Here is a 26,100-nt window from a genome sequence, read left to right as displayed (position 1 = left end):
AAGAATACATGATCAAGTTACACAGTGAAGGAAAAAAGAAAGACTATTAGAAACTCCAGAGACATTCACAACATTCAAGAAACAGTCTAAGAACTGGATTAAAATTCAACATGATTTTAAGAACTGATTGTTTAGAAGATTTACTTGACTTTGATGTTTGGAACACTGGTGGCCTAAGTGGGGTCATGGCATTAGAATCTTACAGAGGGAAATGTAATCCTAGCGCACAACTCTGCCTGTATCATAGTCAGAGCCATAATAATATATGTTGCTTATCACTCAATAACTTTGAAAAAAGCACAGAGGTCTTCGTTGATGGTTGCCAAGAGAGAATGTAACCAAATAACCATAAGAACAATTTAGTTAAAAAGTCATTAGATGGGCAACACAAGACAGACCTCCACACCAAGGTGCTGGGTGGACTGCACTGTCTGAAAACTGATAAAACAAGACTGACATACATAAATGTGTACCAAAAACAGAATAACTAAAGCAGTTAAAACCAAGGCTGCCTCTGGGAACCAGGATGGGGTAAGGGTACAGAGGAACAAGATCTCATCACCATGAGTTCTTTTGATACCTGTGCTGTCCAGTCTGGTAGCCATGAGCCACGTGTGGCTCCAGAGCACTTGCAATGTGGCTAGTCCTAACAGATTTGCTGTCCTCTGAATTTTGAAGACTTTGTATGAAAGAGAATTTAAAATGTCTCATTAATAATTTCTATACTACTGGCAGTATGTTGCAATGATAATACTTTGTATACTGTGTTCAATAAAATATACTATTAAAATTTAATCTCGCTGCTTCTTTTAAAATGGTGCCTAGAAAATGTTAAATTATATGTGTAGTTTACGTTATACAGTATACTAAATATATACACCATTTGATTTATATACATGCATTACTTTAATGAAAATACCATTACTATTACTAAATACCATTACTAACAAACTAAAAAAAGAAACTTTAGCCCATACCACCTCTGAATTGCTACAAAATCTTAATTAAGAAGGTCCAGATCAATGGCATTGGTTGTGGTTCTGCAGTGACTGTAAGTCTTAACTGTAGTTAAGTCCATGCAGGAGAGCCTATGAACATGGACTTTAGTCTAGAACTGCTTGGCAGGAACTTCCTCACTTGGTCTCTTAAAAAACTGGAAAAATGTTCCCCATCTACCATAAAATACTTCTTTACCATTTATGGCAAGCCTACAGAAAAGCAGAAGAAATAATAACCTTTTGCCCTTTCTTGTTTTGATTTACTGTCACTTCTTTGTCTTTTTGTTTTAGAATATACCCCAGACATCATATTATTCAACTGTTAAATACCTCTGTACATATTTCTAACTATATATTTTACTGTAAACTCTATGATGCTACTATACACAAAAATCACAATTCCTCAATGTATCTAATATCCAGGTGATTGAAAATTTACCCCAATTTTTTCAAAATTGTCATCCTGTAGATTCAAATCCAGGTCCAAAGAAGCTGTACAACGTGCACTTGACGGTTACACCTCTCGGTTACTTTTATTCTATGACCAATGCTTCATCCTTCTCCCTAGGCATCTTGGTCACAGCATGCGGGCTTCTCATCAGTGACACAACGGGCTTCAGTAGTTGTGCTGCGTGGGCTTAGTTGCTCTTTGGCACGTAAAATATTCCTGGACCAGCGATCGAATCCCTGTCCCCTGCATTGGCAGGCATATTCTTTCCCACTGTGCCACCAGGGAAGTCCCTCCCTATGTTTCTTTTAATGTCACTGATTTATTAACAAAATCATCATTTATAGTGTCCCATTCTTGACATTCTAGATTTGGCTAATTGCTGCCTGGTGGCATCAGTTAACTTGTTCTTAAATTTCTCTTCTTTTCTGTATACTTTTGCAGTTAAATCTCCAATTCATGAGAGATTTACACTCTAATACCTTAAGGTATCTATTCTATGCAATGAATTAACCTCCTTTTATTCATCCAGAATGCTAGCTGTGTGAACTGTCCCAGGAGTGTCATGGTTTTCTGCAGTGCTTAATTCCTGCACAGAACTCCAGCTGAGAAAGACTGAGTGGAAGCTTCATTAGATTCAGGTTATTTCTTACTGAATCCCGTAATAGCAAATATCCTGCTTTTTAGTCAATGGGTTCAGGAGTGTCAATCTGATCTTTCCATTAAGTTCCCCCTCTCAATTTTTTATCTAATCATTTGTGTATCCATGGATTATTACTGCCTAAAACCTATTATTTTATTAGGAATGGCAAAAAAGTGATGTTTTCATTTTATCCGACTTCTTATACACTTCATTCTCATATAAAGAACTTTATAAAGAAGAACTTCTATAAAGAACTTTCTTCAGTTATTTGATTACCCAGAATGTTCATGTAAGGAAAGAATGAACATGTCTTTTCTATATGAATATATCAATGTTCACTGTAAGGACCTGGTTTCATTTTTTCAAGATACTATTTTGGGGAGAGGCATACTGTGGCTTCCGTCTAGCTCTCCAACCACATCTTAGGGGCTCCTCATTTTTACCCACTATCCTTTAGCCTCACAAGCATCTTTACAGTTCCTCAGGCATGCCAGGCGTGTTGTTTTCTTAGCGCTTTCACGCCTCTTCTCCCTCTGACTATAAGCCATCCCTACAGAGCTGGCTTCCCATCCTTCAGTTCTCTGCTAAATGCATCTTCCCTAACAGCCAATCATGTTCTCCCATTGTTCTGTATCACTTTTGCTCTGTTCTTTTGTAAAAACTTAACATCATTCTATATTTTTACATACAGAAAAAGGTTTACTTTTTTGAACTGTCCCCCTTCTGTACAAGATTACAGACCTCCTATGGGGGCAAGAACCATGTCACATTTATTTACCCAGGAACACAGAGCACAAAATAATCAAATAGTTACAATAAATACAGACTATATAGATGGATAGGGCATGGAATACCAATTCTAAATATCATGGTCTCAGTGGAAGTCCTCAAAGGTCAATAGGAGAAACTTACTCAGGCAGACTCCAAATGAACATTCGTGAAATACAAGAAACCCCAGTACTATATGCCTTTCTGTGGGATGGGCTTACTAGTATCTAATCTGAAATGGACAATTTTCTTCATTGAGTTAGGCTGCAGATGGCTCTGTTGGCTTCTTGGTTAGTTGTGCAAATGGCATGTGATTTTCCAAACCATATACTATAAGCAACTTTTAAATGAGTAATGTACGAGTGATTCTGCATAGTCCGTATTTGTCAAGTTGCTGAGCCTATAAAGCAGAATGCAATGTATTTGAAAGTTTTCAAATAATCTGCAAAAAATCATTTTAGAAAATGATTTTTTTAGAGTATCCTAGGAGGAAATATAAAATAATTCCATCTTATTTTCATTAGCCATCACTCAATTCGGTTAAAAAGAAAACAAAATTAATTCTGGTTCAGGGCAGGCAAGTAAACACCCTCATGCTATTGTTAAAGTACGATGAGCCAAGAGCTTTGAGGGCACAGAAGCCTCACCTGTTTTGTCTTGCAGCTTCTCTTCTTATTCTCTTGGGAGGAACTGGACAGTCTGTCATTGGGTGAGGCAGTGAATCATTACACTTACGTGTGGGAGTCATTCCTGCAAAGACAGAAAGAAAACAGAGAAAATTAACTTTCAAAAGACCAGAATTATATATAAGCAATGAAAGCAAATACCTCTTAATTTATAGAAGAAGAATTAATAAATAATACTGGGAATGCTTCTTATTACGTCTGCTGAGAGAATAGTTACAAACATTTGTCAGTTCACCCAGAGGTCGAGAGTGTCTATGATTTAAGTTCTGGGTTATTCACACTGTTTCTTCTTGGAGCTCAATTCTCTCCAATCATGCACACTATCTTCATGCAGAGAAGGATCTGGCAGAAAGTACAGTACCTAGTTTTTGCTCTATTAGTTTGAGATTCTTTTCGTGTTCATCAAGTTCTTGTTTTTTCCTCTTCATATCGGGAGTGTGAAGGTACTTCAGCTGCCCATTAAGATCCTCGTTCACACTGCCCAACCTGCACACAGCAGTGCGGTACTGCTGAAGAAGATCTACAAAGAAACCAGAGATATTCGATTAAAACTACTGATATCATATCAAAACAGTATTTTAGGAAAGAAGAGCCAGCAACACTGAGTGTTGTGTTACAGTAACACATGGAACTACTTTTAACGTTCACAGTAAACAAATGCAAGAAAAAAACACGGTTTAGATCCTGGCACAAGACTGGTGCTTATTAAATCTTAATTTTCTTCAGCTGCTTGACTTTAATAAATTTACTGTACAGGGAAAAGAAGATACAAACTGCTTGTAGGACATATATTAACCTTAAAATGCATTCCACTAGCCCCTGTCATCTACCAGTATACTTTCTGACTGAATTTGACTCTTCTAGTTACCTCATATAAGTGGAGTCAAGCAGTATTTGTCTGCACCAATACAAATACTGTTTGACTCCACTTATATGAGGTAACTAGAATAGTCAAATTCAGTCAGAAAGTACACTGGTAGATGCCAGGGGCTAGTGGATGGAAGAGAGGTTTGGAGTGAGAATGGGGACTTAGTGTTCAATGGGGACAGAGTTCCAGTTTAGGAAAGTGAAAAATTCAGGACATGGATGATGGTGAGAGTTGCACAACAATATGAGTGTACTCAGTGCCACTGAGCTGTATAGTTTAAATACGGCTGAAATAGTGTATTTTATGTAACAGAGGATAAGATGGTTGGATGGCATCACCAACTTGACAGACAAGAGTTGGATCAAGCTCCGGGAGTTGGTGATACACATGGAAGCCTTGCGCGCTGCAGTTCACAGGGTCGCAAAGAGTCAGACATGACTGAGCGACTGAACTCAACTGAGTGTGACTTTTACCACAATTAAAAAAAAAAAAAAAATTCACCTTCTCAGTCAGTGTTTACATCCTGTTTGATATTCAGTATTCAATCTAATTCCACACAAATTTGGGGTAGGGGGAAGAATGCATTAAACATGGCATTATTAGAACATCATTGCTTCTAACAGACATGGCCATTTCCTTAAACACAGCTTTCAAACACTCTGGACACTTAGCTTTCAAAAAATGTAACTTTCTTTGTTTAAAAATATATTACATTAGTAAAGTTTGAGACTATTTATTGCCTATTTGTATGAATTACTAGACACTATAGCTTAAATACACTGACTATACTTTAGTCCATGGGCTAAGAATGGTTTATACAGTTTTAAATGATTCCATTCTAAACGGTTATATAAATGCGTTCATAACACCCTCAATTTTGTCTCCTGGCTCATAGGCCTAAAATGTTTCCTATTTGACCCTTTGAGACTCTAGTCACACAAAAATGTTCAGTATTCATGGGAACGGGCATATAGACACCCATATGTTTAATAAATATACACAGTGGGTTTACATATGAACCTGTGGAAGAAATCAATTTAGTCAAGAGTATATGATATATGGGATTTTCTATACTTTAAGGATCAATAACAGTATTTAAAAAAAATATCCAGCTTTCTGGGAATGAGTAAGCACACACACACACACCTGTGAACATTATGAGCATGTTCATATATATTTAAATACAAATTCCATATGTGTAATTCAGTAATGACAAAGTCCTTATGTGTCTTAATTTCTTATGACTTATTGGGAACTCAGAGGTAGCCACTAAAAAAAGTCTGGTTTTCTGGTTTGAAAGTACTTCTAATTTCATTTTTCTATGTGCATAAAATAGTGCTTATTTTCTATGTGAATAAGGTACAAAATGATGTTCAGACCCATATGTCAGGGATGCTACCTAATTCAGAAGACAATGTAAAAAAATTTTAAGTGATTAAGGGTTGAATCCTACTTTGTGAGTCATGAGGTTCTTTTACCTTTTAAATACTCAAGAAACAATATATTCAAAGGCTTTATATTAATCAACTTGTTATTTATAAAACTGAAAGATGGAGTATTAAATACTTTCTATTAAATGGAACACTAACAGCAAATATTTTATGCCTAAGATGGATAGAAGCAACTTAACTCAATATGCCTTTGTTGTTTTCGTTCAGTTGCTCAGTTGTGTCTGACTCTTTGCAACCCATGGACTGCAGCACATCAGGCTTCCCTGTCCTTTACCATCTCCAGGAGCTTGCTCAAACTCATGTCCAGTGAGTAGGTGATGCCATCCAACCAACTCATCCTCTGTTGTCCCCTCCTCCTCCTCTCCTTCAATCTTTCCCAGCATCAGGGTCTTTCCAATCAGTCGGCTCTTCACATCAGGTGGCCAAAGTACTGGAGCTTCAGCTTCAGCATCAGTCCTTCCAATATTAGGACTGATTTCCTTTAGGACTGACTGGTTGGATCTCCTTGCAATCCAAGAGACTCTCAAGAGTTTTCTCCAACACCACATTTTAAAAGCATCAATTCTTCAGCACCCAGCCTTCTTTATGGTCCAACTCTCAACATCCATACATGACTACTGGAAAAACCATAGCTTTGACTAGACAGACCTTTGTTGGCAAAGTGATGAATCTGCTTTTTAATATGCTGCCTCGGTTTTTCATAGCTTTTCTTCCAAGGAGCAAGCATCTTTTAATTTCATGGCTGCAGTCACCATCTGCCGTGATTTTAAAGCCCAAGAAAATAAAGTCTCTCACTATTTCCGTTGTTTCCCCATCTATTTGCCATGAAGTGATGGGACTGGATGCCGTGATCTTCATTTTTTGTAATGTTGAGTTACTAACCCAGCTTTTTCAATCTCCTCTTTCACTTTCTTCAAGAGGTTCTTCAGTTTCTCTTCGATTTCTGCCATTAGGGTGGTGTCATCTGCATATCTGAGGTTACTGATATTTCTCCCGGGAATCTTGATTCCAGCTTGCAGCCTGGCATTTTGTATGATGTACTCTGCATATAAGTTAAATAAGCAGGGCGACAATATATAGCCTTGATGTAATTCTTTCCCAATTTTAAAGTCTGTTGTTCCATGTCCGGCTCTAACTGCTGCTTCTTGACCTGCATACAGGTTTCGCAGGAGGCAGGTAAGGTGGTCTGGTATTCCTATTTCTTTAAGAATTTTCCACTGTTTATTGTGATCCACACAGACAAAGGCTTTAGTGGAGTCAATGAAACAGAAGTAGATGTTTTTCTGGAATTCCCTTGCTTTTTCTATGATCTAGCAGATGTCAGCAATTTGACCTCTGGTTCCTCTGCCTTTTCTAAATCCAGCTTGTACATCTGGAAGTTCTTGGTTCAGGTTCAGCTTCTACTGAAGCTTAGCTTGGAGGATTCTGAGCTAATATGCCTTAGCAACTCCCAATTTTTTGATATGAAATGTAATTCCTATTTACCATGGTGTTATAAAAAGTCTTTTCTAATTCATTTAATAAAATTTTTCAAAGGAGAAAAACCAAAAATTCATACTTAATTCTGTTTATAAATGATTTCAGAGCTCATACATTATATGTTGTTTGAAAATTTTAATTATATAGGAAAAAACTAATGATGCTTTACTAAGAAAATAGTGAAAAAATACTTTAAAATAAAAAATTAGTTCATATGAAAGGACAAAAGCTCAAATTACAATGTGTTCATTTCTGTATGCTATTTATTAAGAAAGATATACAGATTATTTCAATGTATCCAGGGAAAGAAACAACACTACTAAAAATAATACAAATAGTTGAAAATACCTATATCTGAAGAGCTGTTACTAGACAAGTATTTGGGGTTGCTAAGGAAGCAGATTCAGAAAACTAAGATCATGGCATCTGGTCCCATCACTTCATGGCAAATGGATGGGGAAACAGTGGCTGACTTTATTTTTCTGGGCTCCAAAATCACTGCAGATGGTGACTGCAGCCATGAAATTAAAAGACGCTTACTCCTTGGAAGGAAAGTTATGACCAACCTAGACAGCATATTGAAAAGCAGAGACATTACTTTGTCAACAAAGGTCCGTCTAGTCAAGGCTATGGTTTTTCCAGTGGTCATATAGATGTGACAGTTGGACTATAAAGAATGCTGACCGCCGAAGAATTGATGCTTTTGAACTGTGGTGTTGGAGAAGACTCTTGAGAGTCCCTTGGACTGCAAGGAGATCCAACCAGTCCATCCTAAAGGAGATCAGTCCTGGGTGTTCATTGGTAGGACTGATATTGAAGCTCAAGCTCCAATACTTTGGATACCTGATGTGAAGAGCTGACTCATTTGAAAAGATCCTGATGCTGGGAAAGATTGAGGGCAGGAGGAGAAGGGGACGACAGAGGATGAGATGGTTGGATGGCATCACTGACTCAATGGACATGGGTTTGGGTGAACTCTGGGAGTTGGTGATGGACAGGGAGGCCTGGCGTGCTGCAGTTCATGGGGTCGCAAAGAGTAGGACACGACTGAACAAATGAACTGAACTGAACTGAAGAAGGCAGAAGCCATCTTCTCACCACTGGAGGATGCAAGCAGTTAGACAGGTAAGTAGATATATTCAGTATCATTTAGGTCTCTTAAAACTTTGTGTTCTGCATTGGCAAAAAACTGATAAATACTTGTAAACTGGGTAAAAAAAATTGGTGAAAAAATTTACTAGAACTTCTGCTCTGATCTGTTCCAAAAGCCTTCAGCAGGGGTGAACAGGAAGGAGGCAAGCTGAGAGAGGGGTGGGTGTAAATGAAATAGGGGTGGCTAGTAGACAGGTCCACAGGCATTCAATCTGCTCAATTTCCAGTAAGTATAAAACAAAACAGAACAAAATATCTTTGTCCTGAAAACCACAAACCTTCAATAATCTTGGTTGCTACCTCTTAAAAATATTAAAAATAAAAAATTAAGAATAGTTTTACTTAAAACAACAAAAAACCCAATAAATGTACAGAGAGGTTAAATATTAGTATTAACAAATTAAGCATGACATAATAAAACATAAATAATGTCTAGGCTGGCCAGGTGCATACTATGTATTTGGAGTATATGAAAGTGTTGAGACTGATGATGTCACAGTTATAAACTACACATTGATTACTTATCGGAAATTTTAAAATTCCTTTTCTTTCTTCAGTTGCTATGAACAACTCTCCTTTCTTACAGTCATATCCTGGCTTCTACAATGTTCAGTTATTTTATTTTTAATATTTAAAAAAAGTTATTTCTACTTATATGATCTCTACAGAAAACTCGGGCTAATACAGAAAAGAGAGAGATTGGGAAAAAACTGATAGGTCTACCACCTCACTTTTTTGTTTTCATTCCACATGTCTGCAGGTTTGATTTTTAACATGTGTGATTTTTGTAATTTTATTTTCTATGTACTTTCCAAATGAAATTTTAATAGACATCTCTCAGAATATAAATTCAGTTAAAGCATTTAACATTTCTTATGTTTTCCTTGAAAAACAAGGCTATACTATCTATCTGAGAAAGAAAAAAAGAAAGTCCTGCTTGTATTTAGAACTGTTTACTTAGGCTTCTTTCCTATAAGATCAATTATTGGTTCAAAGAAAATGAGTATTAAAAACAATTAGTTAGAAAAACAAAAACACCAATCGGTAACATTTTCTGATTATAAAAGTGATACATACTGAGGCAGGTCTGGAAATATACAGAAAAGGGTAATGGAGAAGTAAATTATCTCAATTATGTATTCAGGGAAAAAATGTTTTCTTTCTACTCTCTTGTGTCACTGGACAAATGAACGCATACACTATCCTGAACTTGGATAAGTTATCTCACCTTTTAAAGACTCAAATTCCTCATCTGTAAAATGAGGAGAACAGCAGTAAATGAAATTCAAGTGATAAGCTTAATAATGTATGTGGGACATAATAAGCCCTCCAACAGTAACTATTATTATTCCCTTGAAAATTGCTTATTCATGTCATCCATTTTTCTATCAGTTGTTGTCCTTTTTCTTGCCTTTTAAAGGCTGCTGTTAATAAGACACTACAACACCTTTGTCTACCACACATGCAATTTCCCCCAGTTTGTCATTTGCCCTTCTATTTTCTTCAAGGTGCTTTAAAATTATGTAAACTTAAAAAAAATAACTATAAAATGTTTTCTTTTCTCACATCTGCCAGTACTTGTATGTCAAGAAGCCCATTTCTCCAAGGTGGGTGCTTCTATTTTAGACTGGCTGGTCAGAGAAGTCGACGAAGGTGTGACATTATACAATAGGAAAGAAAAGAAGCAAGCCATGCACATTATCTAGGGCAAAACCACTGCAGATAAAAGGAACAATAAAATAAAGTGTTACTGTCAAGATAAAGCTTTCTGATTTCTGTCCTACCGTGTTAAGAACTTCCTGAACACAGCTGAAGAGTGGTCACAGAAGTTTTCTTTGCCTGTGCCATTTTTGGAAACAGGTTTGCTATCAGTTTCATAAGATGGCCTGAGTGATCTCCATATTTATCTATATTCTGAAACAAATTATATTTGAAATTCACTCATGAAAAACCTACAGGATGGAGTTAGCTTTCTGAACATATCCTCAGGCAATGGCCTATATAAGTTTTCTGCCTTATTTAAATCAATTTTGTTCATTTGATTTGCAATTTTCCAGAATGTAGTCCATTTTATTTGGACATACTAAATGTATTTATAATATTATAGAAACCTAAGAAATCTCTGTCTGAATGTATTCTCGGAGTCATTACTTTTTGTATTTATTTTGCCCAAAGACCACCTTCAGGAATTATATATTATTTGATACAAAGGTATTCTTTTTTCCCAATTCATTTGGCTGTACTTGTTTCTTGAGATGTATTTTTTTCCTCCTGTCATTTGAGTTGAATGGTTAAATTTTTTTTTCTCATTTAATAATAAAAGCATTAAGCCTGTGGATTTACATTTGATCTTGGCTGTTTATTCATGCCTCCTACATATAATGTGTAATGTTCTTTTTCTCTTTAATAGTTAAAACTTTTTTGAAAAAATAGTTGTTTCTAAATATCTACCTATTTGAGCTTACTTTGGGAAGAAGTAAGTTATTTTTAGTTCTGTTACATTATATTAAAAATATAAGTAAAATTTGCTTTTTATAATTTGTACTCTCATTGTAGCTGAGTAGCAATTTTATCAACTGAATTTATGACCATTTTTTATGACGTATCCTATAAATACCTAAGGTACTGGTATTACAACTTATTAGGTAGAAAATGTCTTGTTTTTTGACTAAGGACCTGTCATGGATTAATGGTTTCTCATAATAAGGTTTCTGTCTTTGTACAATCAGCAGTTTTAAGAATTCTGATTTTGTAATTTGCTGTATCAAGTTCGTTAACTTTTGAACCTCTAGTATCAAATATATGTTATCAAAATGAATTCATCTTTGTACTTTTAGTGCCATTGCCTTGACACTAATACTGCTACTTGTGATTTCCTCTAGTCAAGTTTTACATTCAGTTCAGTCGCTCAGTCGTGTCCGACTCTTTGCAACCCCAAGAATCACAGCACGCCAGGCCTCCCTGTCCATCACCAACTCCCAGAGTTCACTCAGACTCACATCCATCAAGTGGGTGATGCCATCCAGCCATCTCATCCTCTGTCGTCCCCTTCTCCTCCTGCCCCCAATCCCTCCCAGCATCAGAGTCTTTTCCAATGAGTCAGCTCTTCGCATGAGGTGGCCAAAGTATTGGAGTTTCAGCTTTAGCATCAGTCCTTCCAAAGAATGTGTCATGGCTGATCTCCTTTAGAATGGACTGGTTGGATCTCCTTGCAGTCCAAGGGACTCTCAGGAGTCTTCTCCAACACCACAGTTCAAAAGTATCAATTCTTTGGCGCTCAGCTTTCTTCACAGTCCAACTCTCACATCCATACATAACCACTGGAAAAACCATAGCCTTGACTAGATGGACCTTTGTTGGCAAAGTAATGTCTCTGCTTTTCAATATGCATCTAGGTTGGTCATAACTTTTCTGCCAAGGAGCAAGCATCTTTTAATTTCATGGTTGCAGTCACCATCTGCAGTGATTCTGGAGCCCCAAAAAATGAAGTCTGACACTGTTTCCCCATCTATTTCCCAGGAAGTGATGGGACCGGATGCCATGATCTTCGTTTTCTGAATGTTGAGCTTTAAGCCAACTTTTTCCCTCTCCTCTCTCACTTTCATCAAGAGGCTTTTTGGTTCCTCTTCACTTTCTGCCATAAGGGTGGTGTCATCTGCATATCTGAGGTTATTGATATTTTTCCCGGCAATCTTGATTCCAGCTTGTGCTTCTTCCAGTAAATCCCCCATATAAAGGCTGTGGCAGAAGCACTCTACATGCTCCTGTCTTCTGCGTCCTGACCACCCCAGTGTCTTCCATGTGGCCTTGAGTGGCAGGCGGTGCCTCCTGTCCTAGGACTGTGACTACACCAGCTTTGTCTGTCTGAGCCTCTCCCATGTATCTCTTGCAGCTGCACCTGACTCTCTCATAAAGAATACAAAACAGCCTTTTTCCTACCATCTTTCTCAGTTACTATTTTAAACGTAGTTGGTGGCTGAAGTAGAAACCCCAAGCTAGATACTACCCAAATTCCTCAGCAGTATAATAATAAAGAAATAAACTGTGGTGTATTTACACAAGGGGATACTATCCTGCAATTAAAATGAACTACAACTATACACACACACAACACAGGGCTGAACAAAGCCAGACACAAAATCCATGACTTGTATAATTCCATGTAGATAAAGTACAAAAATGGAAAAAATGAATCTATACTCTTTTAAGTCAAAAAAGTTGTTATCCTTTTGAGAGGGATAGGGCTATGACTGGAAGAGGCCTGGAGGCCTTCTGTGGGGCTGATAACGTTCCGTTTCTTAATACAGAAGCAATGTTCATTTTGTGAAAAACGTGTATGCTTTGAAATGTGCACCTTTCTCTATGTATACTATACTCTAAAAACCCACAAAATGTGTATATTCATACAACAGAATATTATTCAGTCTTAAAAAGAAATTCTGACACACACTGTGACACACACAGAGTTACACTCCTACAACACTGACCTGCCTGGAGGACATGACACCGAGTGACGTTAGCCAGTCGCAAAGGGACACTCTGATTTGACACATACTGAGGTGCCTGGAGGAGTCAAATTCAGAGACAGAAACCTGTGTGGCGGGCAGGTGACAAGAGGGGAGGCAGGGAGTTGCTGCTTAATGGGTATGCAGCTTCAGTTTTACAAAGTGAAAAGGTTTCTGAAGACTGGTTACACAAGAGTGTGAATGTACTTACCACTAGTGAGCTACCCATTTAAAAATAATTAAGATGATAAACTTTGATACAGTTTAACTACAATTTACTATCTTGAGTTAGCAACAAACTACTTTTCGCTGGGAAAGTAGATATCAAGCATATTAGAACTATATAAAGTTAAAAGCAAACAACTCTTAGGTGATGGCCCATTTGGGACCCTCCTGTAAAGTATAAGCACTTCAGAGCACGGAGGTACAGACAATTGTATCAGCTGACCAGAAACAAGGCGACACAGCCTGCAGAAGGGAGGTCACATGTCACGCACACCAGAAAGATAAATCTAGATCGTTAACAACTTTGATATAAAAAGAAGTATTAAGGTTTGATGAGATACTGGTTTATTCAACAAGGAAATCTTTCCTTTATTTCAAGATAAGAATGAGAACAGGAGGGAAAACCTACTTCCTATATATGTATTTCAAAACTATTTGGTGTTAGAAAGCTGGAAGTACTGGATAAAAACATCTTATTTTTATCTGTTAATGGTTAAGTTTCAATGCTAGAGTCTCAATAAATAAGGTCCAAATAAAGGGTTAAAATCAAATGAGAAATTATTAAGTACTTATTTAACCTACCTATTTGCTCCCCTAAGATCAGGCACTGTTTTGGTACTGGAGCTCCAAACACCATTCCCCGGAGTTTATCCATTGGAGGAGCTTTATTCTGAAGGCCCCCAAACTTCCCATTACTTCGAATGCGATCTCCATCTCTGGTCAGCAGTGTAGGACAGTGTGTAATTTTAACAACCTATTGTAAGTAACAGGATATAATTAGTCAGTCTATAAAATTTAACTCAACTGCTCTAAGAAAGGAGAAATTATTTAAGGATTCTGAGATAAGAAATGACAATGATTATGGTACTATTTTTGCAAAATTAATTAGCTAGTGATGTGTAAGATGACTGGGGGGAAAACGAGAGGCAGAGAGATGAATTAGACTGCCTCATAAGTGTTACCTAAACTAGAACAGAGGAAAGACAAATAGAAAAAGTGAAACTGAGACTGATGGCTTGATTGATAAGAGGAAGGAAGAGAGACAAGCCAGAGATTTGTGTGCTTCTAGAAACCCAAAGCAGTATCCAGGCTGTATCACTTAGTTTCCTTCTGTTAGACCTAAGTTTTCCAGATGACCAAAGGATAGCAAAAAGAGTACTGTATTAGACTGAAGAAAATACAAACCGAAGAGCAAAGGGATGACTCTTCAGAGGATTTCAGCTGTACGAAGAGAAAGAGCCAGAGATCTGAGAGCTGGGGAAACTAGAATTATGTAGTAAAACCTAAGACATGGAAAGGGAAGTATTAAGTGTTAGTCGAGAATTAAATTTTTCAGAGAAGCTAGGGAATAAAAGAGAAACACTTAGATTTAGTATTTCATGATCTTCAGGAATATGCTTTCAAAAAAAAAGTCTAGGAGATATATACAAAAAATGTTCAAATTCACTGGTAATCAGAAGTGAAACTGAAATAACTTGGAGCTCAAATGAGAATTTTCACTACTTAAAATACACACGCAAAACACACACCCAGGCAGAATGTTGGAGAAAGGGTCTTCTTGTATTAACATTAATCTGCTTTGGGACAGCCCATCTCAGAGAAAACATGACAAGTGCTAAAAAGATTAACAATCTGCATGACCCAAAAATTCCACTTCTAAGAATATGCCAGAAAAAATCATCACAGATGTGAACAACGTAGACTGAAACATCCTTTTAATAATGAAAAGTATGAATCTTGCACATTCAATAAGTTACATAAAGTATGGCACATCCACGCAATGAAATAGGATGCATACATCAAAAAATGACTGAAAAGAAGACAATTTAGCAACATGTAGAAACACCTAATTCAATCTAACACAGTAGATCAAGCCGTTTCTGAATTATAAAAGGTTAAATACAATTCAATTTTCAAAATGAAAAGGCAATAGGACATGTAACAGAAAATTATGACTAATATTTATTCTTTTGGCATAATTCCAAGGTAACTGACAGATGCTTTCCCAAATTAGATACTTCCTATAAAATTTAAATAAAATGGAATGTCTACTTGAAGAAAATCTGTGGTGAATTCTTTGGTGAAATGAATCTTTTAGTAAAATAAAGTATCACATCTTACTTTCTTAGTTTTGGTTTGGATTTGTACACTTTCTACAAGTGAACATTAAAAATACAGACTAAAAAAATAGACTGAATTCACATATTATTACCATATTATTACTATCCAATAATCATATATGTAGTAAATCAAATAACTGTTATTTTAAATCAGATTCAGGTAATGATTTTACAGATTTAGTACCATCTTAAATAATAAACACACTCAAATTTCTTGTCTCCTCTTGTTAATGCACTGACAGTATGAGTTATAGGCCTGTGGTTAAAGGGACAGTCTTCCAATTCTCAAATGGCACAGAAGAAAGGGGAAATGACAAGCTGCTATTTAACGGGTACAATTTCAGTTTTACAAAAAGAAGAGTTCTGGAAATTGGCTGAACAACAATGTGAACGTAATTAACACTAGTGAAATTGTACACTTAAAAATGATTTAGACGCTAAATTTTGTTATATGTATTTTACTGTAATTTACCATTAAAAAAAACCAACTTAAGCTCTCACTAGGCCTCTGCTGCAAGGCCGCCACCACTGACCTGGAAAAGATCAAGACAGCATTTACAAATTCAGTGAGTAAAGAGAGTTACAGTTCTGGGCAGTACTTGCAACTGCTGTAAGGATTAGCAAGGAATGGAATCAACAAGGGTTCAATCGGTATAAATGGCATGAAGAATTTATGAAGAGAAAACAATAAAAAGACTACTGAAACCTAATGATTTGACCAAGAGATGTCATAAAAGCCATTTTTTAGAAGAGTTTGAAAACAATATTTGGTAAGTGGAGTGATTTCATTCAAAACTTTGGAAGCAAAGACATCACTATGAGGAACTATGCTGGAACTACAAGGAACAAATGCTGTCCCTGCTTTTGTCACATATAGTCTATTACTTTTTTGAAGCTATGCATTGATTTTTTCATCAGTTCTTCAAAGTTTTCAGCCATTAATTCTTCAGGTATTACCTATGATCCTTTTATCCTCCTCTTTTTGGCACTCTGATTAAACATTTTAAAAAAGATTTTTTAACTCTATCCTTAGTGATTCTCTATTACATTCCTTCTCTCTGGGCTGCAGTCTGGATAATTTTTCTGACCTATCTTTCAATTGACTAAATTTTCTATTAAGCTGTTAAGTCTGCCCAGTATTTAACTTTTATTATACTTTTTATTTTTAGATGCTCTTTTTGATTTTTTTCAAATCTTCCTGCTCTTATATTCAACACTTTTTTGTAAAATATATTATGAAATGTATTTAAACTGTTTAATATTTTTATTAATAAATATTAATAAAAATAAATATTAATAAACGTGTTTATAACATTTATATATTTTAAATGTTTTAAAATATTTGCTCTTGTGTTCAATATAAAAATTACTTCAGTTTTAAGATAAAGGTGAATTCTTTCAGAGAGAATTTTGTTTGCTCTGATGACATATCTAAGGACTCTGCAAGTCCAGCATTAGATGAAATCAAATATTTACCTTTAAGTATTACCTTGAAGACCATTCAAGTATTATGAATGCAGGTTGCAAATATACATGACAACCAATTTGTTAATGCATTCTCTAGGAAAATAGTTGTTTATTTTCCACTTAGTGCTAAAGTTCAAGAAAGGCAGTTTTGTTTCAGTCCAGAAATGCCTGGAGTTGAGATGGAGGAGGAAGTTCATTTCTTTTGTTCAGTCTTATGCCAGTCTTATGCCTCTCGGGGATTCTAATTTACCGGGAAAGAGGTTCTTCGAGCAGATTTCACATTCTGGTATGTCTTACCCTCTGAGCCTTCCAAGGGAGAGACAACAGATGCTCAAGTTCCATTAGTTTGACAAATATTCTCAAAGAAAAATTAGGCTTCAGTGTTATGTTCATCTCTCTGGGTTTTCACCTTCACTTAGAATTCTTACTTTTTTGCCAGTTCTTACAGTAAGATATCTTAATGATATATAGCTAGAATCAGCCTTTTGAAATGGCCTATTAGTTCACCTCTGCTAGCACTTTCTTTGGCTATCTGAGTTGTCTAGTCCATTTTTGTATAACCCTCAAAGCCTAGCACTGTGCTAGTGATATGCTAGAACCAGCATTTACTGGGTCATGAGAACCAGGTCCTTCTGAACGCCTCAGTCAGTGACCACACAGAGGCCGCTGGAAGTCAGCCAGGATATGAGTATTCACACTGCGGGGGCTGCAAAAGCTACAAATTAGGGTCCCACCACTCGACTCAACAGAGCTGGTTATTCAGTAATTAACAGCACCTCACTGTGTCTCATACATTGTAGGTGTCCAAATAACAGACTGAACTATTGACAGAATCTTCCAATTATTACTCAACTTGCTAATTCATCCTCACTAGTAAGCTACTCACCTTCTCCTAATAGATTATATATTGTCATAACTTCTAATGGGTATGATTTCTGGCTTATAATTCAGGACATATAAACATGGTAATCACCATCAGAATACAGCAACTTCCTCATCCACAGCCATTTTCTGATATAGTGTATTAGAGCCATTTTTAAGTTCAAAAGGAACCATTCATGAAGACGCCAAATAGTTTTCCCCAATTGGCTGTTTAATTTTCAGTAATCTCATAATTTAGCTCTCCTAAACTGAAGACACACTTACTATTTCTTCTAACTGGGCACATAGAAAATCTGTTCTGAGTAGTTCTAGTTTTGCCATGAATTAGTACTATGACTTGATACAGAACCACTATTTGTTTTGTACTTAAGGTTTCTCATCTAGAGTATTAGACTATATGATTTTAAGATATCCATGATTTTATAATACACTATTTAAGAGTACTAGATCATATTTTAAACTGACTTCTGTTTTCTCTTCAGTAACTACTCTCACTCATTTTCAGCTATAATATTTTGCAAGCCTATAATGTTTACATACATGTTTATCACCTATTTCCAAGTCCCTAACACCATATTTATTAAATTTAATACTTCTTTTATATCAACAAATTCAAGACCTTTGGATTTCAGATTCAAATAGATCATTCCTTTACTGAAATTTTATTCATTTCTTCTTTTCTTATTTTATTCAGTCTTGACAACAGCCCTCTGAAAGGCCCTTCTTCACAACAGATTGCCTTTCTTTCCTCATGAAGAAAAACTTAAAAGTAATATAGAAAGATTAATCTTTCTTAATAAATACAACAGTATACAATATATTCTCCCATCTTGTTTAAACTACATAAACTTATTTTCTAAAGGGCTTAATTTTGTACATTATCATTTTGCAGCTTTTCAACGAAACAATGTATTTTGCAAGTCTTCTTCATTAGGACACATCAATCTGCTTTAAATATTTTTAATAGATACATACTATTCTACTGTATAAATTACCATAATGGAGTGGTGCAATCCTAACTGATGGCCTTTACACTGCTTTCAAAATTTCCTGATAAAAATTCTTAAACATTCCAGTGAATATTTTTGTGAGAGCATGTCTGTAAGATAAATTATCTTAATATATGATGATATAAAGAAGGCGGCATCTACTTTGCCTGTCCCATGGAAAGGAAAGACTCTATTCCAAACTCCCTATTCCCCCATTTGGATCTAGGCTGGCCAGATTCTGACCAACCAAATGTACTTCCCGACACTGGGACTTAAGAGACCTGTAACTTCTGTCTTTACCACTGTAACTTTCCTTCTTAGGACCCAGATGCCACTGATAAAATCCCCAGCAGCCACAAGGAGTGGCTTGTGTGGAGAGATCTAAGTCTGCCAGCCTACAACCCCTGCTGTGTGACCAGCCAGTAGTCAGTTATGAATGAGCCAGTATGAATGGGAGATAAACTAAGTAGGAATTAATTCATTTTCAGAAATAATTTCAAATATTTCTAATCAAGAATTTGCTGAGTTGGACAGTTTTTCCTTCCCAGACTGTTTGGCCAAAAAAATGTTGTTGAAAAAGAAACGGAGAGCCTCCAGGCTAAGATCAAACCCAGTGCACAGTCAGTATAATGTAGCCTTGGAATCAAAGTCAAGTGAAGGATGTCTGGGGGCAGGAGGAGAAGGGGACAACAGAGGATGAGATGGCTGGATGGCATCACCAACTCGATGGACGTGAGTTTGAGTGAACTCTGGGAGCTGGTGATGGACAGGGAGGCCTGGCGTGCTGCAATTCATGTGGTCGCAAAGAGTTGGACACGATTGAGCGACTGAGCTGAACTGAACTGAAGGATGCCCCTATGTTAAGACCTCAGAAAGATTTAAGGCACTGCTTTCCAGATGCTTTTAGCGAGAAAAAGGTTTCTAAAAACCTTAATGGCGTTACCTCACACACCCATGAGGGGGGCTGAGAACAATGGTGTAGGTGGCAGCCCCAGAGGTGGCTCTGGCCAGCTATAGCTAAATCACAGTGGCAAGCAGCATCAGCTGCCAGCTGTGTGAGGGAGGCGCTTGGAGCTTTCACCATCCCAGTGCAAGTAGCCAACACTACTTAGAGAAACCCAGCAAGGAATGAGAACTAACATGCTGTTACTGCTTAAAGCCACTAACTTTTGAAGTGTTTGTTATGTAGCAATCGATAAACATTTATATTGCTAAATGCTCTGCAAAGGTATTATCAGATGCATTGTATCCCTCAGAATCCCTGTGTTAATGTCCTAACCCCCCCAGTTCTTCAAAAATGTGACGTGAATTGAAGACTGGGTCTTAACAATCAAATTAAAATGAGGTCATAACAGTGGGCTCTAATCCAATGAGTAGTGTCCTTAAATAAAGGAGAAATTTGGGTACATAAGCATTAGATGCAAACAGATGCAGGGAGAATGACCATCTGCCAACCAAGGAGAAAGGCATGGAACAGACTCCTTCCCTTATAACCCCTGGAAAGAACTGGCCCTTCTCACACCTTGCATTTGGATTTCAAGCCAGCAGAACTGTGAGACAACACATTTCTACTGTTTAAGCCACCCAGTCTGTGGTACTTTGTTACAGCCCTAACAACCAATAAACAAGGGCTGCCTCAAATTGTGTTTCCAACAACATTATCTGAGATAACTCTTTTTCAATACCACCATTAATAGACATTGATGTTGAAACTCAGACAATTTCACAGCCCGCAAACATTTCATTTTAATTTGCATCTTGGCAAATTCATTCATATATTTTGCTCAGATTCATGCTGCTTATCAATTTATAGGATTTAAATTGGTGTTGCTGTCATTTGCACATGTATCTCAAGATAAAATTCTTTATAGATCTCTAACATTAAATTTTAAAACACACAGTAAAATTGGAGCTACAAATTAAAAAAGAATTCAAGTACATACCTCTTTTCTGTAATGATTGGCAGCATCCAAATTATCCAAAATAATAGTGTCTCCTAACAGCATACCAAATACTAAAAAATTCAACAAACAAAATGTTAAAATTATGATATCTTTTTTGGTCATATTAAAATATTAACACAGACTTCTGCTGGTGAGCATGCTGTTGTGTACCCAGAAGTTGAAATACAATGACTGCACATGAAACATTTGAAAAAAAAAAAAAAATAAATAACATATTAAAAAAAAATTTAACATATAGTATTATGAAGTTTTCTTAGAAATAATGCTAACATAGGAATTTTATTCAATACTTTCTTCTAATAGGACAAATAAGAGAAGTAAATATTAATACAACTATCATTTATAAACTAAATAAGAACATAATTTTCCATAATCAGTAATTTAAGTATCTGAATCACATGCATAACATATGTATAAAAAATGTCACAACTTTCTTACCTGTTTCACAGTGTTCTACGTTATCTGGAAAAGTCAACAAGTCTCGGGCAAAGACAGGGTCTCCAATGGGTTTAAAATACAATTTTCCATTTCGGTAATGAGGTAGAGGTCTGAATTTAAAAAATGTTTTAAACAAAATATGTAACTTATCATCAAAAAATACATATATGATGAAAAACATATGAATACACTGATTATCTCTGTGATCACAACTCCCTATGCACAGGTAATACTCCTAAATGCTTAACTGTTACGCCTTTGGAAATGAAAACAATATTTACCATTAAAAAAAATACCTGCTTAGTTTTATCTGTCCTCAATTAGTTTGTAAAACTGATATAAACTAAGCTTTGTTTAGTTCTGACAAGGAAAGAAGAGATGCAGCCTCTCAAGCTGGCCCTAACCTAGAATGCCAATGATATGACTCTCTCATGCGGACAGTGGCCCTACAATGGCTGAGGGCACAGGCAAGGCCAAGGCTGAGAACATGGAAAAGCAGCCGCCCAGTACTCTGGCCACCTGTCCTCTGACACAGTGTTCAGAATGAGCAATTGAAATCCAGGGATAACAATGAGATTCAAGAGATGGGGGCTGACTGGGGTGTCAGGGCTTTCTCTGCCCACATAGGGTAGCTTTCCCCAAATTGTGCAGGTAGAAGTAGAGGGGGGAGTGGCTTTAAGAGCTAGTCAACTCAATCCCAGTAGGAGGCACAAGACCAGGAAGTAAGAATAACTAGTTTTTAGAGCAAGCATTAGCCTTAAATACCAAATTCATACTTTCCCTAAATAAAGCATTCTTCATTTGATCCTCAGGGATAATGAAAAAAAAAAAAAGAAGACCTCCTGAAGGGAAAATTACTTTCAGAAAAATTATTACTCTTTTCAACACAGTTACAATGATTTGATAGGACATCCCATGTTATTTAATGTTATTTAAAATGGGTACTGACTGGGAGCAGAGTGGGAGATTTTAGAAGCAGACAGATTTGAGTTCAAATTCCAGCTGTTTGCTTGATTTATGTTTAGATTACAAAGTGAAATAAAATGTTAGTTAAATGACACAGTAAGTTCTTAATTTATAGTTTCCATTCTCCTTCAAGTCCCATTCCTACTCAACTGTAGGCCTTGCAAAACTTTGTTTAGGAATCTGAGAAAATTTTTGGTCAATATTCTGTTATATATTCTAATTTTTTTTTTGCTTTGCTATCACCATTTTGCTTGAGTCTTTTAAGGCAGATTTTTAAAAATAGTCAAAACTAGAGTACACATAAAATACTTAAATGGCTAATTGGTTTGCATGGTTATTCTGAAAAACTTATTTTGACAAGTATATGGGAAAACAATTCGAGAAAACAGATTTATATTAAAACACAGATGTAACATCCCAACTAGATGCTCTCTTACATTTCAATTTTGCTAATGGCAGTTCCAATAGAGACCTTCTCTACCTAAATGATGGCTGTTTATTTTTATAGGACTTACAATAGGACAAAAGACATTGATCTATACTCTTACTCCAAATAAAGGAGTTAAATAGTCTGTTAATGATAATGACATCTCACCATCCTTCCTGTTTGTTGTATGTTTGTATGTGTATCTGTCATATAAACAAATAACATTTAACTGGCAAATTAAACCTGGCCAGCATATGTGATGAAATATACTGTAACACTGATCTTAATGAAGATCATATTCGTGAGGAAGACAAAAAATAATGTAGATAATGTAAGTCACTTCTCTGTTTTAAGTACCTTTCAGAGAAATTTTAAAATTCTATGATTTGATAAAAAATAGAACAGGTATTTTTTTTTTTTAATCACTACTTGCATTTTTTTCTAACCTTTTCCAATCTGGAAGAGTCTTTTTATAAATAGAATCGAGGGGCAACACCTGCTGACGACCTTGGGTTTCATCATAAATTCGACGTGCAGCATCAGTGGTCAGGGTGACCACACAGTCCATGTCACTTGCCAGATGCCAAGAGATAACCATTGCAGCTCTATCATCTTCAATCTGTGCCAGGTGTGCAATCTAGAAGCCATTTAAAAAAATCAAGTAAAAAACTTTTAAATATATTAAATATTTTAAAAGTCAACATCTAAACAGCAAAAACACTTTTTTTTGGGAAACATTCATATAAATTAACAAAAAATTCTCAAACTGTAGAAGCTTACTGGCTTAAATATTTTAAATAGTCTCTTATGCTATTTAATTTCAAAAAACTATTTTACAGATTAAACTACAGTAAAATTTGCCAATAACCAAATAAAAATATTTGGCATATTATCAGTTAGGTGACGTACCTTTTTTTCACATCCATTTCTCTACTAGTGGGTATGTCAATTGTTAAAGCATAAAACACACTTAAACCTAAATATAGCTATACCCTTCTAAGTAGATCATTTATGCCAATGATTTTTTAGAAAATAAATCTAAATATCACAAATAAGAATAATTTCTTTCATTTTTATAAATTCTGTAGGGCTCAGAATTAATAGTCACTCCCCTATTTACAAAAACAGATGACCACCAAACAACTGTATGGAGGTTATGTGTGAAGGCTAAGGAGGTTATGTATGGAGGGTACGGAGGTTAGGGCCCCCGACCCTCTGATCAACTGGAAATCTGTATGTAACTTCACAGTGGGTCATCCATACCTAACTTTATATCCAAGGATTTAACCATTAAGCAGTACTGTAGTCAGTATTTAGTTAAAAAAGAAAAAAAAGTCTGTGTCTAAGTGGACCCTCACAGTTCAAACCTTTGCTACTGAAGGGTCAAGTGTACAACCATCCATCTGTATCCACAGGGAACTGGTTCCAGGAATCCCCTTAGATACTAAAATCTATGGATTCTTAAATCATTTATATAAAATGTCACAGTATTTGCATATAACATTAAGTATATTTTAAACCATTTCTAGATTACTTATAATACCTGATACAATGCGAATACTATATAAATAGTTGCCAGCATGTGCATGTGACAAACTCAAGTTTTGCTTTCTGGAACTTTCTAGAATTTCCTCCCTCAAATATTTCTCCTCTGCAGTTGACTGAATTCGAGGAATTAGAACCTGTGGATGCAGAGGACCCACTGGATTTTAGTCACAAGCTTGTTCAAAGTTTTCTTGCTCAAAGTCCAACACTGCTCAAAGCCTTACTCAAAGGCTGAATTTTTGTGGCTGATTTCAAAAGTCATTTATTACACTGGTATGGTCACATTTACCCTTTATTCTTACCTGATCTGGTAGCAAACACCTGCCCTAACAATGAGAATGTTGTGTCACTGTTAAAAACATCACAGTGTCCACCCTGTAGAGCAACTCCCCCCTATCTGCAGTTTCTCCTTCTCCATTTTCAGTTACCCAATCAATGGCAGTCTGAAAACAATAAATGAAAATTTCAGAAGTAAACAGTTGATAGGTTTTAACTGCACACCATCTCAGCAGTGTGTTGAAATTCCACTCCATCCTGCTTGGGATCCCCAACCACTGATACCATCATGGCTCCAAGACCCAGGATCACCCAAAGCCTACAGAAAACAAGACAATAAAATGTACTGCCTCGTAAAAGGCTGAAGCACAAACCTTTCCCAAAACATCTCCACTGCCTTTAGTATAATTTGGAAGAGTACATGATCTTCTGGGTTTTTTCTTTAGTTCTTCCTGTTCTGATAGCTTTCTTTTCAAAAGTGCTTCAATGTGTGGCACCTGTAATTTATAGAATAATTAAATGCAAGGCCAATTACAATGACTCTTGTACAAGGTAGAGAAAATAGCAGAGAAAATCCAACAATTTGGACAACTCAAGTACAAAGTTACTACATTTCTTTTCTTTTGAGGATATGATCATAGAAATGTAAAGCATCAACCTCACTAATTCTTTTTTTCTTAGTTAAGAATTACATGACCTATAATAAGACTTTTGAGTTATACACATAAAGAATATAAGCTGTAAAAAAAATCTATTCTTTTGTCACTTTCTCTCATTTTCTTTGCCACCGATTATTACTTAGGACACTTCAGTGCAAGTTCTCAACTTGGTGTATTATTAATATAACTTACTACTATTACTAGATCAGCAACACAAACTGCAATTTCTCTGAAAAGAGCGCTCCATTATTGTTAGTCTATTTCAATGTCCAGTAAGTGACTGGATTATAATTCCCATATGGCTTAGGACCCCAAAACAATAGTGTCAACATTCCTAAAAAAATATGAATGATTAAAAACAAATTATAGGCTAGAATTAAAAAAAAAAAACTTTCACACACACTTGGAAATTGTACCTGCTGTGTTGTAGAAATGTCAATATTGTGTTTTTTCAGTTCATTTCGCAACTGGGCCTCTTTTACTTTTGCTTCTTCAACTTGGCCTAAAATTAAAAACAAAAACTATCAATTTGTGAAAGCTCGTATAATAGTTTTTGGAAAATGTTTTCAATCCCTTGTTTTTTTCCTTTTAATGATTGATGCTAAAATGAAAGACGATAACTATTATAGAAATCTTAAATAAATTAAAAATCTAAAATTAACGTTCACATCTAATATACAAAAAGAAAACACAAAATGAATGCAACTGGAGGTATTATAAACTGCAAACTACAAGTAATCTTGGATAAGTTATTTAATTCTAATCTACATGAATATATGTAATATATACATAATTACATAAGGTTATTCTAAGAAAATAAGACTTTTTAAAGAACAATTTTTAGTACTACAAATTATGTATTATTTCATTACTTAGTTCATATTATCCTCTAAATATCCCTGACATGTGAAAAAATTTGACAAATGGAAAGCAATGACAGTGCACACCTCAGCGAACACCCTAACAGTACGGACATTATTAAAAACTGTAGCAAATATGCCATGTATTTATTTAAAAATAAATTAGCTATTTCTCTGCTGCAGATGTTTGTAAATTAAACTATACACAAACTAAAATTTAAATTACACATCACTTTTTCAGTTAAACTGTCATCTAGTATCTTTTGCCAATGCTAAAGCTAAAT

The 26,100-nt window shown here is 35.8% G+C and overlaps 1 protein-coding gene across 3 annotated transcripts in view; it reads right to left on the bottom strand.

The window, feature by feature from the left end:
* The window catches only part of SMCHD1 (structural maintenance of chromosomes flexible hinge domain containing 1), a 135,499-nt gene that overhangs the window by 5,539 nt on the left and 103,860 nt on the right, over positions 1-26,100 (bottom strand). Inside the window, exons 40-47 of one of the 3 annotated variants that reach the window (XM_055559419.1) lie at positions 25,373-25,458; positions 24,672-24,794; positions 22,923-23,113; positions 21,084-21,193; positions 20,625-20,695; positions 13,806-13,977; positions 3,905-4,063; positions 3,505-3,607 (exon numbers count right to left, since the gene is read on the bottom strand). In XM_055559419.1, the coding sequence (XP_055415394.1) occupies positions 3,505-3,607; positions 3,905-4,063; positions 13,806-13,977; positions 20,625-20,695; positions 21,084-21,193; positions 22,923-23,113; positions 24,672-24,794; positions 25,373-25,458 (1,015 nt within the window). Of the gene's footprint in view, positions 1-3,504; positions 3,608-3,904; positions 4,064-13,805; positions 13,978-20,624; positions 20,696-21,083; positions 21,194-22,922; positions 23,114-24,323; positions 24,465-24,671; positions 24,795-25,372; positions 25,459-26,100 lie in introns of those variants that run through there. The other 2 variants (XM_055559420.1, XR_008706685.1) reach the window with 2 other exon arrangements.

The sequence above is a fragment of the Bubalus kerabau genome, chromosome 21 (assembly GCF_029407905.1).
Source record: "Bubalus kerabau isolate K-KA32 ecotype Philippines breed swamp buffalo chromosome 21, PCC_UOA_SB_1v2, whole genome shotgun sequence".
Classification (NCBI taxonomy): Eukaryota; Metazoa; Chordata; class Mammalia; order Artiodactyla; family Bovidae; genus Bubalus; species Bubalus kerabau.
This window is presented reverse-complemented; position numbering and strand designations above follow the sequence as displayed.